The sequence below is a fragment of the Mchenga conophoros genome, linkage group LG19 (assembly GCF_057382185.1).
Source record: "Mchenga conophoros isolate Kocher_MC1m ecotype Shallow Benthic linkage group LG19, M_conophoros_male_GT1.1, whole genome shotgun sequence".
NCBI classification, from domain to species: Eukaryota; Metazoa; Chordata; class Actinopteri; order Cichliformes; family Cichlidae; genus Mchenga; species Mchenga conophoros.
The window spans coordinates 30065763-30081980 of record NC_140544.1 but is presented as its reverse complement, the minus strand read 5'-3'; the positions used below and the strand labels follow the sequence as shown (position 1 = coordinate 30081980).

Here is a 16218-nt window from a genome sequence, read left to right as displayed (position 1 = left end):
CAAAACCACAACCTGGAAAGCAAACCTTTTGACGAGCTCCACAAGTTTGTAACTGGATTATCTGTCATTAGGCCTAAGCCTGTTTCAGTTTTTTTTTTCAACCATTTTTGACCACTGTTAAAGCAATGAAGTGACCAGCCTCAGCCTTCAGACATGCTTAAATCGAGTCTGTGGAGTCTGGTGTGCTGTTGTATATATACACCACTTCAGCCAAAAATAATGCCATAAAAGAGCACTATTGGGAGCTGCGAGGAAAAATATAAAAGGGGAAAAAAGAGAAAGAGATACGCGTACAGCTAAAGAAATGGGATCCCTGGAGGTCTTAATGACAAAAAAGCTCTTGGAAATTCCTCCCACATGCAATAACATTTGTCTATTGGTCTACAGTTAAAGAAAACACTGCACACTTAGATTCACAATAGCTACAATATTTTTAGGACCAAACTATGATAAGTGCTAAAATTAGAATTCAATTAATCTTGAACAACAATGCATAGTGTGGGATAATAATCTTGTGTTGCTAAAATGTAAAAGAAAAAAATAAATTCCTTCCCTGTGTGGCCAAGACACAAGGGATCTTAAACTCATGTGAACATGTTATCCGCCCATGCATTTCTCAGTTCACATAATAGCACATATATTGCAAAAACAACTGCTGTGACCAAAGGCCAATACATTTATTTTTTTTTTGCTCCTGGAAACAAAGGCTCGTCTGTGAACTTTGCAAGGCCAGAGATTCTACATCACCAGGAGACAAAACAAGAACTTGTTCTTTGTTTACAGCAGCGATTTCCTTTGACTTGGCTGCAGTTTGCAGACTGGACCGCGGGGACCTTCAGTGCTACCATTTTATTACCATATGGTCTAAAATGGACTGTCTCAGGTCAAAAGCACAGGCTTTCCTTGAGTACAATGTCGCTATAAAACCTCACAAGGGAGGGGGGTGACGGGGGGAAACTTGTCAACACAACACCACACAAAAAAACTACTACAGATGACCATGAATTTTAAAAACAGGAGGAAGCACTTTTGTCCAAAACAGCAACCAATAAAATCTGATTTTTATTTTTTCTTAAATGAGTGAGCGGAATAGTTTTACATCTGAGTTTCTCATCACAGCACATGTGCGGAGCTTCAGCTATCTGGGACTTCCCTCACTGCCGGACCTCTGCTCGTGGGTGTCAGCTTACTCCCCGCTGTGCTCGCCATCCTTTAATATGCTGATATAACTTACTGTAGAACAACACAGCCGTGCGAGTTGAGCACATGTGCGGCATCAATCTAACTCAGTGTGAATGTGGGAAAATGTACCGTCTGAGATGACATCATGCCAGATTATCTCAAAGCCCTGCCTGGTCAGTGTAAACATTAGCAGCCTCAAGAGTGTAGGGGTATTTCCAACCATTAATCAGTGTTTGTTTATCGTGTTTTATTGCAAAAACATGACACCAAGTAGGTCTGTTCTTAAAATACAATTTGTTGAGTTCAGCAGTGCCGGGGATGATGAGGCTTACATTAGGGCAGTGGTGAGCAATGTGGGGTACTGAAAACTACAAGTGCTTTCTTCCAAGTAGGATGATAGGTTACTTTTTAAACACTTCTGTTTTAAACTCACACAACTTCACTTGAAAATCCAAAAAAGGAAAGCTATAAAACAGTTCTGGATAAGTAAAATCAATGGATTAAAAAAACAAACAAATGAAAAAACAAAACAAAACAGGGATTATAACCATTTACACTAAAGGCTGAATCAAATTCAATCAATTTTATGTATATAGTAGGGCTGGGCCATATTATACCGTTCACGGTAATACCGGTATAATGTTAGGCAACGATAGGAAAATGAAATATCGCGATAGAATGGGAGTAAAACGCGCATGCGCAGTGCCTTTGTTTTCATACGCACATGGCCGATTGTTGAGTGAAACAGATGAACCAGAATTGGTTTGTAAAAATGGTGCAACTTCAGTGATGTGGAACTGGTTTGGTGTTTGTCCGTCAGATACACAACAAAGCACATTTTTTTGCAGAACATGCAAGCGGCCGTCGTTATTGTCATATTTGTCGGACTAAGATGCTCTTAAATCTGGGAGTAATCTGGGTCCTAAACTCCGTATGCTTCAGGTCAAACAACACTGCAGCATCACTTAGAGTTAAAAACTGTCTAAATTCTTTCATCTTTAATAAAACGATCAGCATTGCTGCTTTACCAGGTGTAACTATAAAGTTTAACTTCCAGGCATCCATGAAAACAAAAGTTATTACATTTAACGGAGTTAGAAGTTAGCAGGAAGCTAGCGGAAGTTAGCTCGCTAGTTTCGCTAGTTACCTAAGCATGATATAGCATGTTCTGACTGAGAGATTTCTGAAAAAATTCAAACGTACAGCTCTGCTATCACTTCCAACATAAATGAAGACAGGAAACTAAACAGCAGTGACGTTTGTAGGGTTACTGAAGTTGGGCTAGCTGGTATATAATGATGTGCTACGTGATCGCTAGCGACACAGCTATGTTAGCATAACATAAACAGTGAAGCTGGAGGACGAACACTAACACTTTTCCACTTATAAAAGTTAACGTGAAGGTTCTTCATGGTTAGAGACAAATGCAATCGCATGGCAGGATGCTGTAAACGGACCAAACTTCAGTCAGGAGAACAACTGAGATAATCCATCCACAATACGAGGTTAGTCATTCATATACTGCAACAACATGGGAATAGAGCCGCTGCCAGAGAATTCAACATTAATGAATCAATGGTACAGAAGTGGAGGAAGCAAGAAGAATGAGTTTAATAAAGTTTGATTTATCTGACTGCTTTGTTTCGCTTAATGTGCCTTATAATCCCGTGCACCTTATGGTCCGAAAAATACGTACTGCACACTGCAGTTTAATGTTGCAAAGCACCTCTTTTTAACTTCAGTGGATATTATACATGGTTATGCTCAGGATATGTCAGCCCATTTCTACTGGAAATGCCTTTTGGTTAAACTTTCAGCAAGGAATTTGCATTTGCACTGTTACATTTTTATAACGCTTTAATGTACATAAAAACCAGCTTCTTGTTTAAGTGAAAATAAATGGAAGGTTGTCTTTTTGCGCTAGTAATGTTGTGGAGTTGTATTTTGTCTCGCATCAATTATATCGTCGGTTATATCGTTATCGCAAATTTTCAAATATATATCGTGATAAATATTTTTGGCCATATCGCCCTGCTCTAGTATATAGCGCCAAATCATAACAACGGTTACCTCAAAGTGCTTTATATTATAAGGTCAAGCCCCATGATACTCCAGCCCCCAGCAGCTTATGCCTATTGTAGTGTAACTAAGGGAGGTTAAGGGTCACCTGAATTACTGAAAACAATATAACAGAAATTGATGTAAAAAAAAAAATGAAATCCATCTCGTCTTGTATCAGTGGTTTAAGCTGCTGGTGGTGATGGTGTAATACGGTGGAGGATAGGTTCTGAACCCCTTTGGAGCAATTGAGAATTTTCTAAAACTCCACAGCCCACCTGGGTGTTGTTGCTGACCGTTTCCATCCCTTTATGACCACATTGGACCCATCCTCTAATGGTCCTTTCCACCAGGATAACACGGCATGTCACAAAACTTAAATAATCTCAAAATGAGTTCCTGAACATGACAGTGTTCACTGGTCTTAAAAGTGCTCCACAGTCACCAGATCTCAGTCCAATAGAGCATCTTTGGGATATGGTGAAATGGAAGATTCACATCATGGATGTGCAGCCAACTGCTATCATACACCCAAATCTCTGAGGAATGTTTCCAGCAGCTTGTAAAATCTGTGCCATGAAGAAATCTGAAGACAAAAGGCAAACTGTAACTAAAGTGGTTGATGGCAGCATACATATGATGGCCAAGATACCACAACATATTACCTGATGGAAATAGTATGCTCCCGTTTCATAATAACCAAAAATACTATCATGATGAATTTCCCTGCATATTTTGTAATGAATACATTTATTATTTTTATTTTATAAATAAAAAACATATGATTTTGTCTTAACAGTAATCCAAAAACTTAAGACCTTCAGATTACTATGATTGATAACAAAGAGAAGCAGCCAATTGATTCTCTTTGTAAAGTCGAGTTCAGAGAGTTGTTTTCTAACGACAAAGGAATTTCTGCTGTAATCAATAATAAGATTACATGCTTTTTACAATGCATCGATGGATATTAACATTTCCTGCACACGCAACAAAGATTTTTCCCTGCATGTCTAATGTAAAACAAACTAACACATACATCTAGAAATTACTACTAGTTTATTTGTTTTTAGTGACTCAGTAGCGTAGTTTACAGATTCCCTTGGCAAGCAAAATGTCACTGGTTGAATTCCAGCCTGAGACACAAATCCCCTCTGGAGTTATGTCAGGAAGGGCCAAATCAAACATGTGGAACCACCTGCTACAGCAAGTCCTTGTGACAAGGGAAGGGACACACACAAACATTCAAACACATATATGTTATTTAGAAATTATATTAAAACTCAGTGCTCTGTATTGCATGTCCTGTTTACATTGTTGACAGTAGTTCTAAGAATATGAAGTATTTACCAGCTTTAAAGGTTAAATTTTGAGCAGTAACTTCATACTTGTTAGTGATCCTAAGACGAATAGTAAGGGCTTTCCACACAAACCTGCAATGGATTTAAAAATAGCTGGTGCAACCCAACCCTAATTCACGGTCACACATTTGTCAGTTCCATAAAGCAGATTATATACAGTACATATAACCATATTGCACACTGATGGGAATGAAAACTGCTTTAAAGGTGCATGTTTCTGCTGAATGACTAAATCTGTTCCCTGGAATTTCACTTGTTCTTACCTTAAGGGTTTGCCTTCCCATTGCCACATCTGGTTTCAATCAACGTGAATAAAAACATCTCTCCTTTTAAATTCAAAGGAAGAGAGACATCAGACCAATTTTGTGGGAATCTGTCCCCCATCAAAGAATTTTTACATTTTCACCAGCGTTTTTCTGATTACTCGAGCTGTTGGTTTAGAAAATGGAGCGCCTTAAAACCCTTTGGAATCATTCGCCTCTAGAAAATTCAACCAAGTAAAACACCAATCTAACAAAGTATTGAACAGGACTAAAAATACCTTGTGTAAGCAGGGTTGTGGCATTTCTCAAAGCACAAAGCTGGTATGAACGTAGAGGGGAAGAAAACAGAGAGGAACGTTTGCGGCTCTGGTAATAAGACAGCAATAACTATTCACATAACAAACACAAATGGTGAGAACCAACCATGACCAGCTGCTGACTTAATAATAATACATGACCACATGGAGGTCCAGTGCAAACTCAGACCACAAGCGGTATTAGCAAACTTAAGTAACAGAAAATACTTTTAAACAAAGTAAAAGGTGTCAAGTATTTCAAAGTAATCCAACACCTCAATTTATAGGTACACTGAATGGAAATGATCATAAATGTACCAGGAGGTCCGACACCGGAAGAGATCACCAACTTACCCCATAAGTATATGAAGATGGGCCGTATGGGTTCAAAGCCCCCTGACTGTCAGCACACTGAATTTAGGCAGGAGCTCTAAGAGTGCTGATGCAGCATACCTGGCAGATCCTGGCAGCAGCACTTCAAAGAGCCATGCTACACTTTGAAACCCATCATACTTCACCCCTGTGGTTGCTTTAAGAGCCAGTGCGCTTAACAGTTTCAGTATGTTTGGCACAAGCCATGAGCCCGAACGTAGGGGGGAGGGGGCTCAGGAAATTCTGTGTTTTAAGAAACAGAGTCGGGATGAAATCAAGACATTTTATCCTAATATCTTATTAAAGACATTTCATGTAGATAATTCCTAACCAAGGGCTCGGTGTTCCGGGGCCCTCAAGAGCTTTTTGTATTGCAAGAAAACGCTAATTTATATTCTCTCTTTAGATTTGTGAAAGTGTAATTCTGAAATGTGAATAGCTGAAAGGCAAACCTGAACAAACATTTTTAAATCTTAGAATCTCTTTTGCAAGAGCATCGTGGGCCAGTTTATTTTCTGATGAATGAAGTGTTTAAACATGATATGGAAAAGCAAATGCAATGTCTGAAATCACACTGTAACTCTGATCCGTCAGAGGACTGCATCGCTCAAAGCGTGATTTCTGTTATGAATCTATCTGTAAAAATGATATAAGCTATTAATAGTCTCTTTTTAGTTTGTGGGAATAAAAACATTTTTAAAAGGGAAAAGGCCAGACATTCCAGGAATTCCCTGACAGCTCCATACATAAGGAAGGGCAGGACTGGAAAAACAGAGTCCAAAATCAGGGCCAAGCAGTCTGAGACACTGCCACTCACACATAAGCAAATAAAAGAAGAAGATGACACACTTAAGGTTTCCCCTCTTTGCCTATAGGTTTATAATCCTGGTCTGGTGCCATAAGCCATGATGATGCGATCATTTTCCTTCTCTTTCCTTCCTCCTATTCTCAGCGCAGTGAGCCGGGGTGAAGAAGGAGGAATTTCAGTGGGTACTGAGGCGAGAGCCTTGAGTAGACAGACTTTGTGGGTGTTGACATTGTACCACTGCCTCCAGCACCGCTCCAACAGAACGCTTTCAGCTGCCAGCGTGCTCCACATAACGCCGACACTCAGCAGCCAATTCTACAACTACTTATGTCCACGGAGCACAGTTAAAAAGGGGAACAAAAGACCCAATTCCCTGCCTGCAGATAAACTAGCCTGCCCAAAGAGGTGTTGGAAATTCTCATTCCCTTTCCAGAGACAAACTTCTTTAATTTAATAAATTGTCAGAAGCCTTTAAAAAGTCTTTAGAATGTAATGAGCCTCACCAAACAGGCTTTATACTTACTGTATATACTACACTAAAGCACAGTACTTATAGTAATTATAGCATAAAAGTGATTATGCAGACAATCCCCAAGACAGTAGTTTAGCCAAAGGAGTCACACTGAACAGCTTTTCTGAAGCTTTTACAAACATTAATCTTGAGAATAGCAAAGAATATTCATGAAAGTTAAACATTAATTTGAATGCTTCAGGCATTCTTAGATTCTGTGTGTCCTGACTCCAACATCTGTGCACATCTCAAACTTAAGTCTGTCAAAGGAAGGACACGCTGTTTACCTTGGCAGTGAACCCCACTGAGACTGTAATGCACTAATCTGTGTCTGCTGCCTCAGGGGAGAGCAAATAAATAGTACACATGAGCACAATGGTGAAACTTGACCAGAAGCAGCACTGAAGCTTTTGCAAAGTAGCAGAGACACCATATGTGCTAAATGCAAAAGCGAGCTAACAGAGAGGCATCTGTGAACCAATTCTGAAGAGTAAATGTAAATAAAGTGTGCTTTCCAGTGCATCTATATCCAACAAATGCAATTTTCAGATGTGGCTAAACCAATTTTTCTTTTAAAGAACAGAGTCGTATTAAAATGAAATTCCAGTCGCTGTGCACCAAAGGTTTGGCCTTCAGCTTTGGGAGCCCATCAGCCTTTCGTTCTTCCTCCTGTTCCTTCACCTCCTCTTCTGCTTCACTGTCAGGGTTTTGGTTAATGTTACTTTACTTACATGTTTGACGCTGTCTCAAGTGTTTTATGCCCAAAGTTGAAACCATACAGCTGTCAATCTACTGGTCGTCTTAAATTAGCTTGAGGCCTTTGCTGTACTGGGACTTTATTTATGCTCACATTCTGTGCATATACAGACTTTACAATGCAGTAGAAAGCATCTCGGATATCTGGATTTTAAGAGTTCTTTGTTGAGAACTCATGTTGGATCCAAACCATTATTCCAAGGGGAGATTATTGTAAGTTATACTTCCTTGGACTCACCCAGTGCTGTTCGGTAGATCTGTTTCAGGGTGAACAGCTCTCACTGGTCCTTGGATTGTAGCAGCTTTAGGGTTCAGTGTGAAGCTCTCTCTGCTCAGCATCTTGTTCGCCAGGTTCAGGTTGGTCAACTGTGGGCAGAGAGGAAGGCTTAAAAACTTGAAGGGAGGATTCATCTTGATTGCATTTTACAAGCATAATGTACTTGTAACCGCACTTTCTGTATAAGTACAACCGAACATCTCGCTAATAGTGATCCCATGTCTAAATACAGAGAAGTGATGAATAAGATTAGGTGGAACATTGTGTTTCTTCATACGCCAATCACCTCCATCTTTCGTATCTGGGGGCTGTGTGAAATGTACACACAGCACATGGCGCAGCCAGTCTCCGCTCAGCACTAAATCTAAGCGGTCCCCTCCCCCTCCTGCATCCTCAACAGAATCAGCTATCATGACTTTCCAGGCCAACAGTGTTTGCAACCACATCAGCACTTGTGTGGCAAAAGCGCCCCAGTACTGCTCTGTGCTAGCCTGGGAATGATGCTCGATGAAATCTGGTGGGAGAATTAAACATAACGCTGCGGTGCTTTATTTACTTTATTTCCTTCTGTGCACTAAAGGACCAATGGGAAAAAAACTGAAGCTGCTGGGCCTTGCATGGCATTAATAAAGAGAGTGTTGGCGTTTTGTTACATAGCTACAGCTCTGGTTTATTGGGGTTTATTAAGGTAGACTGGTCATATTTTTTTATAAAGTGTTTAATATAATCTGCAGAAATTAAAACAACCTTTGGAGAACATGTAATATAACATGTCAAGAGACCAAAATGGGAGTATAGATCTGTCAAAAGAAATCTTTTCACTCAAGGCACAAGCTGTGTATGCACATATATGCCCATCAATATATCACAGCCCAGGAGTATATTCACTTCATTGATGTTCAGCATGTCTGGCTTTACTCAATTTCAGTTTCTGTTTTGTATATGTGCCCTAGCATGAGAGTGAGTAATTACGGAGTCAACTGTGCAACAGGGTGTTGTTCATGTTTACAAAGTTCTCCATTTAGTTCAGCAAGTGATTTAATGACTTCAAATCTCAGTCCTGGAAAAAAAAGCAAAAAGCAAATGTACTCTAAGCCTTTAAGTGCAAAACACTGAACTACTTTACTCTGAAAAATAAGCTGCTGCCATGTTGAGGATTAACTACCGACAGGAAATACAGCAAACACCTTTCAGATAGACAGAATAATATACAGTCATAAGGAAGCCATAAAACTGCCGCCTGTGTGGTCTGGTGCCATCGCAAAAATCTCTGACTGAAAATAAATAAATAAATAATCCAGCGATGCAGAAGAGGAGGTGAAGGAACAGGAGGAAGAATGAAAGGTTGATGGGCTCCCAAAGCTGAAGGGCAAACCTTTGGGAAATATGCGACAAGGTGGTGATAGAGACAACCAAGTTGCCACTCCCCTGCTTGGTGCCAATTTGCCACATTCCTTGATTTATAAGCATCAATTACCACAAAAAAAGAAGAAAAAAAAGGTGGCTGCTTGTTAAGTATCAACAGAAATCACTCCCCCATGGTGCTTCTGATAATGAGACCTCACACAGAGCTGAGGGGCTGACGCTGCTCACCACTGTTTGGGCCGGCCAGCTTCAAACTCCAGTTCCTAGACCCACCCCCATACCAACCCCAGCCCGCAGACTGCAGGCGAGCTGAAGGCTGAAGAAGGAAGGTGCAGACCCTCGGGCTCCAACAGGTCTGCTGAATGAATAAGCAGTTAGATGCCGCCGATCAGCGTGGGGCCTGAGCCAGGTTTACACATCAACAAAGAGAAATATCAAAGACCTCACAGTGAGAGGACTACTGCAGAGAGGCCAGATTCTTCTTCCTTACATGAACCATTACACAGATCAGTTTACAGTTGCTTAATAACTCAACATAGTTTCTTACTCAAAGTAGTTGTAGCTGTTGAGTCACAGGGCTGCAGAAGCTGAGAGCATAATAAACTTACATGTTGTGTCAGCAGGTTGATGTGACTGGAGCTGGCATAGTGGTGAGCAACCTGCTTGTCTGCCAGTTTCTGCAGGGCTGAGATGAAGGCCTGCTGGTTGGACTGGGCCTGGGCGGTCAGAGTGCTCAACTCCCTGAAAGCTCCCACTGAGTTTGACTTGAGCTTACTGGAAGTGCTCCTCCTGATCACTGAGAAAGAAAAACAAAAAGGAAAAGGTGAGAACATCTTTGTGAATTTGATTTGAAACACCAGCACGCCGTGCAGGAAAGATTACCTTGGCCTGCAGATGTGGGTCTAGAGAGCTTCTGGCTATAGATGTGTGTGGCACTTGGAACGGACGAGGCCGCTGCAGAGCCAGCCATGGATGAGGTAAAGGACTGAATTCTTCTGAGCACCTGTGTCGATGGCCCTGTAGTCGCCGCATTTGAGCCCGTGGGCGCAGCCGTCCACAGGACCCTTGGAGGTTGTGTGACCACATGGGCAGAGGTGTATGCGGGAGGGTCAGAAATACTCTCAGAATGGCAGAGGTGAGACTTTGCCAAGGACTGTGCATAAGATGGTGGCTGAGGAGGTGGAGGCGGCGGTGGACAGTGAAGAGGCAGGGATGCAGGAGAGCAGTGCTGCACATGATTGTGCACGCAGTCCAAGGTCACAGGAAAACTGGAGCGGTGTTGAGACGACTGGACTTCTGGCTGGGTTTTAACCATTCTTACTTCAGCCCGTATGTCTTCAGGCAGCAAACAAAAAGAAGGCTGACCATCAGTGGCCTTATTGTCTGAGTCGGAGCTGACTTTCCCTGTTAGGAGCGACAACTCTGAATCCGCTTCCACGGCCAAAGCTGTTCAAAGGAGGAAATAAGCCAGAGCTCCTTTATCATCAGTTACTCATTCCTCAGCTCTGACACACATTTGTTTTCCCACAGTAAGTTCTAATCATTTGAAGCTGACCTTTTCTTCACCCCAGATGACTCAATCTTTTTTCCTTTCACTGTTCTAGATTCACAAATCTAAACAGTTCCTGTTTACTATGCTTGAATGATAAAAAATTAAAACATGAACCAGATGTACAGTAGAAAAAACAAAAAGCATACATGGGAAAAGAAACAAGAAACTCACATTTAGAATTATCACAGTTTCCTGAATCTCTTGAGGCATTTGCTTCACGAACATCTTTCTTAATGCCTCTGACTTTTGTTCCTAGGAAGACGGTGGCCGATTTATTTTTCTGCGTGTAGAATGTCAGTACTTCCTCCAGGTCGTTTTCACTGTTAGTTCAAGAAGAAAAAAAAGACATGAAATAAATGTGTGTAACAGAAAACTTGGCTCAAAAAAGTTGAGCCAAATCACTAACCTGGCTGCACTGATGTACTCTTGAAACACTTTAGGATTAACACAACGCTCCTCTTTACTAATCTCCTGTTTTTTCACCATATGTTCAGTTTCCTGGGAACATAGAGAAAAGAACAGAACTGCAGATGTACTTTGACTGTTGGAAATAAACAGCTCAATGTCCTTTGTGTTTCAAGCACCTCTCTGAATTGTAATTCTGCAATGACTCTACAGTCTGGGAAGGGGTACCTTGTTATAACAGTGGATAAACTCCCCTAACTGATGGGACAGGATGCGTCTGCGGTCTTGGAGTGGTAACTGCCGACTGGGCAAGACTACCTTTATGTTTTGTTGAAGGTTACTGGCTGCTTTTCTCAGAAAGCAAATCACGAGCTCCTGTAAAGACAAAGAAAAAAAACTTTTATCATCAGTTTCCCGAATCACTGATTCATTGAGCCGTCTCTGTCGTCTTAACTCTGGGTCTGACTCACTTTAAAACACTTTTGAATTTAAAGATCAGAGATAGGCACGATTTTACACTGATTTTCCTCAGGTTTTTTAAGGTTGCTGATGATGATGATGATGTATGCCATTACAATGCAAACTTTCCAAACAGACTCTCTTTTACAGAGTCCACGTTTTCCTTCTATGTGGCTACAAATGCCACGTGCAGATTTCCACGGTGCAGATGAGTAACAGAGGAATAATAAGGGAAACTGACATGCACACATACATACAGAGAAAACAAAGTTACAGAGTGTTCGATTGCTTTCATTTTTTACAAGGAGTTAAAAAAAAATGCTATAGCTGTACCATTTGATCGTTGCCATTGTCGGGCCAAGCTGAGATGGTGTTGTCTCTGCTTTCTGCAAACAGTCTTTGCTGGACTCGCTGCAGGTAAGAGGAGAAAGCAATACGAGCCTGCACTTTGCTGAAGAGGAGAGGTAAAAGCAGAAAAGAGAGAGGAAAAAGCATCAAAGGCAAAGCAAATATAAAGCAATGAAAAATAGAAATATGCAACAATAGCTGATAACAGAATGCTGTTGGAACACAGTGCATCTTGTCTGTATCTTGTCCTGTATCAGTATCAAAATGACAAACTGTCTTCGTGGCCCAGGTGAACCTGGAGAGAGTACTGCCAGAACATTGTAGCTGTCAAACACAAACAAAGACATGCTATACTATAATTTCCCAGCTTCGTGCACAGTCCTGGCAAGCACTAAGGAATTTCTACAAACTCAGACTTGTTATCGTAATTCTTCCTGAAATTATAATTTCAGGCACACGTTTGAAATGACAGGAGACTGCAGCCTTTGTTGAGTCTAAGTACAGTGGTGAAAGCATATTGTATCTGCGTGTCTTTATTTAAAGAAAAGTGAGTGTCTTGATCCTCAGCAAATTTTGAACCCTTTACATCTGCTTTTATACCATTTTCAAACAATGACTGTTTACTTGTAGCTCAGGAAAAGGAAAGCTACTGCCTGTGCTAATAAACCAATGTTTATTTACTAGACGGTCACAAACTACTTAAATTGCGGGACCTTCTGCAGACCCATCATGAACCTTAACACTTTTTCATGCCCCCTTTTACTGAAGTGCCATGTGCTTCAATCTAAGTTAAAACTGTGTTTTCATCAAAGCAGAAAAAGTTAAAAAGTAAACTATTATGTCTGGACTCAATGGCGTACAAGAATAACACTGACTTTCGTTGAGGCCCAGCCAGTCAGAGGTAGTGAGAGGAATTAAAACATCAACACGTGTAAATGTTCGTCCTCGTTTCTACCTGCAACTTCACAGTACTCCTTACTCAATGAGGACGAATGGGAGCAGCAGCCCAGAATGCAAACTGACCTGAGTTCCCAGCCCTGTTGAAGGATGTTGAGCAGGTTGACTGTAGGGCTGGCATTGTGCACGGCTGCCTCTGAGCTGGACTGAGCCTTACTGTGGCATCGCTCCAGTGGTGTGGCCACTTGTTTTCTTTGCTCTGCTAGCAAAGCCTTGTGTGAAACTGGCTCAAGAGCTTGTTTCACCTCCTCCTGAGCACACTCCTCTCCCTCCTGACTGCTGTTCTCAGTCAGGGAGGCCTTGGATTCCTTCCCTGAGGTATGCAACACAGCAAGAAAAGACAAATGTCAGTTGCATCACTGGCATTTGGGATAAAATACACACATGCACTCAAAATAGGCTTTTTATTGTTGCTGCAATGAAATGAACTCATACAGAGTCATATTTGGCCAACCTTACCGAGACACAGGGGAGTTATTTATTGGAACCAAAAGTGCATTAGCGTGAGATGTTGTTCTACTTAGCTACACTCTTCCTAGTTTTGGAAAAAAAAAAAGTTATTTCAAACTGAAGGAAAAAAAAAAGAAAGAACACATTGAGTTTACCCGATTTTTTCTTCCTTGCAGCAGAGCCATGAGTCAGGTGGCGCTGTCTCCTCTTTCGTGCCTCCAGAGACAGCAGCTTCCTCTCATACTGGACAACGTGACAGCCATGGACCACGTCCACCTGCAGCTGCACATTCCCATTCACATTCCTGCGAGGCAGAGCAAGACGTGTCAACGCAATGATAATAACAACAAGAATAATGATTTATATGGATATTATCAACAAGTATAAAGCAGAGAAACAGCTGTAAATTTCAACTTTAAGTTAGGTACTGCAGCAGCAACCATCTCCCTGAACTCACTACCTAATGAATATGGAAAATCTTAGCTTAGTCGGGGGACAAATCTCCAGTCAATACAGTCAAACCTGTGGTTAAATTTTGAAAGCCTGCGCAGATTCAAATAACCTAAATGAACGTTGTACTACAATAACAAAAATGCGGTTCAATAAAACGGCACAATTCATCTGTGACTATCTTTCCCTTCCTGCCCCCGAATCGATGCCACAATGCCACAATGCCACATAGACACAGGCGCGCGCTGGAAAAGCTGACTGTGTGTCATCTATTCAGCTGTTCGTCTCACCTATCCAGTCAAAAGACCAAACAAATGCCACGTTACAATCCCACCATTTCCACAAACTGATGGAGAGATTTATTTCCCATCCCGACCACAGTGGAAATGCTTACCTTCCATGGAAAAGTCTGTTCGCCAACACGAAGTTCATTGATGTCTTGGACTCAAGATATCCTCTGAGAGAAGAAGATAATAAGCAAATTACAATAATCATAAAGGCAGGGGCCCCAGTGAGCTCCGGCGTCTTTATTTGTGGCAAATGTGTTAAAAATGAGACTTCTGTGATCCTGTGGAAGGAACGGGTCTTAACTGCACCAATAGCTCCCCAGACCGCTCAATAAAACGCTTTTAAAAATGCCACAAAATACCCTGCTGCTAACGGAGGTTTAATCATGCAACTAATCCTCATATAGGAATATAAATTTTAAGCACAATGATGGATTTCCTCTCTTAATAGGAGTTTAATAGCATTTTAATATAAAGTCACTGTGGGATCATTTTTTTTGGAACATAGACTCCAACAAGTTTCCAGTGACTCTGGAGCTATATCGTAGTTTGGTGGTTAAATTAGCAAATGCAAACAGGAGTCGCTTAGTCTGGCTTTAAGCTAAATGTCCTGCTTATCTGAGCACAGTATCAGTAATGAGTAACATTACAGACAAACTTCCCTTGCGGCCTACAAGGGATCTGTCTGTTCTTTCCTGGCTCAGATTACCCATAGAGCTCCCATGTATCCGCGGTGGGGAAGATCCTAATGAAACCTCCTCGTCTTTCATACTCTTCCTTTATCCTCCGCAGCACTCTGATCTATATTAGTGAAGGAAAGTAAAATACCATCTATTAAAAAAAAGAAGCAATGTTTATACAGAAAAAATACAGTTACACAGCCTATACTAAAAGTACTTTACACAACATCTTTATTAAGACCTTACCTCCTCAACAGTTAGGTTCAGAGTGCTGTCTCCTTGGCCATGCTTAGCTCCTCGCTTGTCCTTAAGATCCTCGGTTTCTGAGATGTTGGTTGACGTCGGCCTCTGTCGCTACAAGAAGCGGAGACGATGCAAACAGTTTTTGATAAAAACGGTGTAATATGTTTCCTCTTTTCAATCCAGTTTTGTTAAAGCAAATCAGGTGCTTCATAATCAGGATGAACAAAAGGCCGTAAGGGTAATCCACAAAAATCTATTTGTATGTTAAGTTGAAAATGTAGAAGCTACATCACAGATAACCAAAACCCCGTTCTCCTCTTTTGTCTTCGCCACAGAAATAGAGTGCTTTTGTTAAGCAGTGGCATTTCTGGTTGTCTCCCTGCTGCATGCACTACTAGGCTGTGACTGACAACTTTGGCATGCAGTTTTGGAACTCGGGCCAGATAGAGGGGCACAACCCTGCATGATCACATATAAAATTTGTCATCTGAATAGCAGGGGGATTATATTTAATTACCCTGACATGGATAGTGGGGATACAAAGGCAGCCAAAAAGTGACAAGGCTTAATCCCTCAGAAAAGGTCTCAACTGTTGCCCCTGATCAGAGTGAAGGGATAGGACAGGTTCTCTATGGGCCCCTGAAGTTCTTCAACAGCTAGTGTTTGGCTTGATTTAGGTGTGCCTGAAGCATCGGGAAGAAAGTTTTTCGACTCATTACGCAAAGTAGCGCATTGCGGCTTGTTAAGTGCTTTTGCTAACGAAGCTTTGACTATAAACGCAGCATTAAGGATTTATATAAGCCATCTGTCTGTCCCTGTGAAAAATTGCTTTAGCCACATAATCAAATAAGCAAAAAGCAGCAAGCGATTTCTTACCGGTAATGAAACAGGCATCAGGGAATTGCAAAGGGACAAAGCAAAGGAAGATTAATACGTCTGAGTCAACAAAAAAAAAGCTTACCAGTCTGCTGTGTGTAGTGGCTGGATGTGCAGAAAAAAGTTTCTAAGAGGAAATGGGTGAACACACTGCATCAGCATTGAGCCTGTATCAAGGCACATACAGACAACATCCAAACCACATCAACATACAACAATGAAACATTGTTACTTTATGTCTAAACAGGCCTTTTACACAATATAA

At 41.2% G+C, this 16218-nt stretch overlaps 1 protein-coding gene across 5 annotated transcripts in view; it reads right to left on the bottom strand.

Annotated features, from left to right (window-relative positions):
• The window catches only part of ttll5 (tubulin tyrosine ligase-like family, member 5), a 62079-nt gene that overhangs the window by 19502 nt on the left and 26359 nt on the right, over positions 1-16218 (bottom strand). For 4 of the 5 annotated variants that reach the window (XM_085258111.1, XM_085258110.1, XM_085258107.1 and 1 more), the window contains exons 16-28: positions 16039-16080; positions 15081-15188; positions 14864-14955; positions 14262-14324; positions 13573-13721; positions 13034-13280; positions 11996-12113; positions 11432-11578; positions 11205-11296; positions 10970-11118; positions 10129-10692; positions 9855-10042; positions 7843-7970 (exon numbers count right to left, since the gene is read on the bottom strand). In XM_085258111.1, the coding sequence (XP_085114237.1) occupies positions 7843-7970; positions 9855-10042; positions 10129-10692; positions 10970-11118; positions 11205-11296; positions 11432-11578; positions 11996-12113; positions 13034-13280; positions 13573-13721; positions 14262-14324; positions 14864-14955; positions 15081-15188; positions 16039-16080 (2087 nt within the window). The remainder of the gene's footprint in view (positions 1-7842; positions 7971-9854; positions 10043-10128; positions 10693-10969; positions 11119-11204; positions 11297-11431; positions 11579-11995; positions 12114-13033; positions 13281-13572; positions 13722-14261; positions 14325-14863; positions 14956-15080; positions 15189-16038; positions 16081-16218) is intronic. The other variant, XM_085258112.1, reaches the window with a different exon arrangement.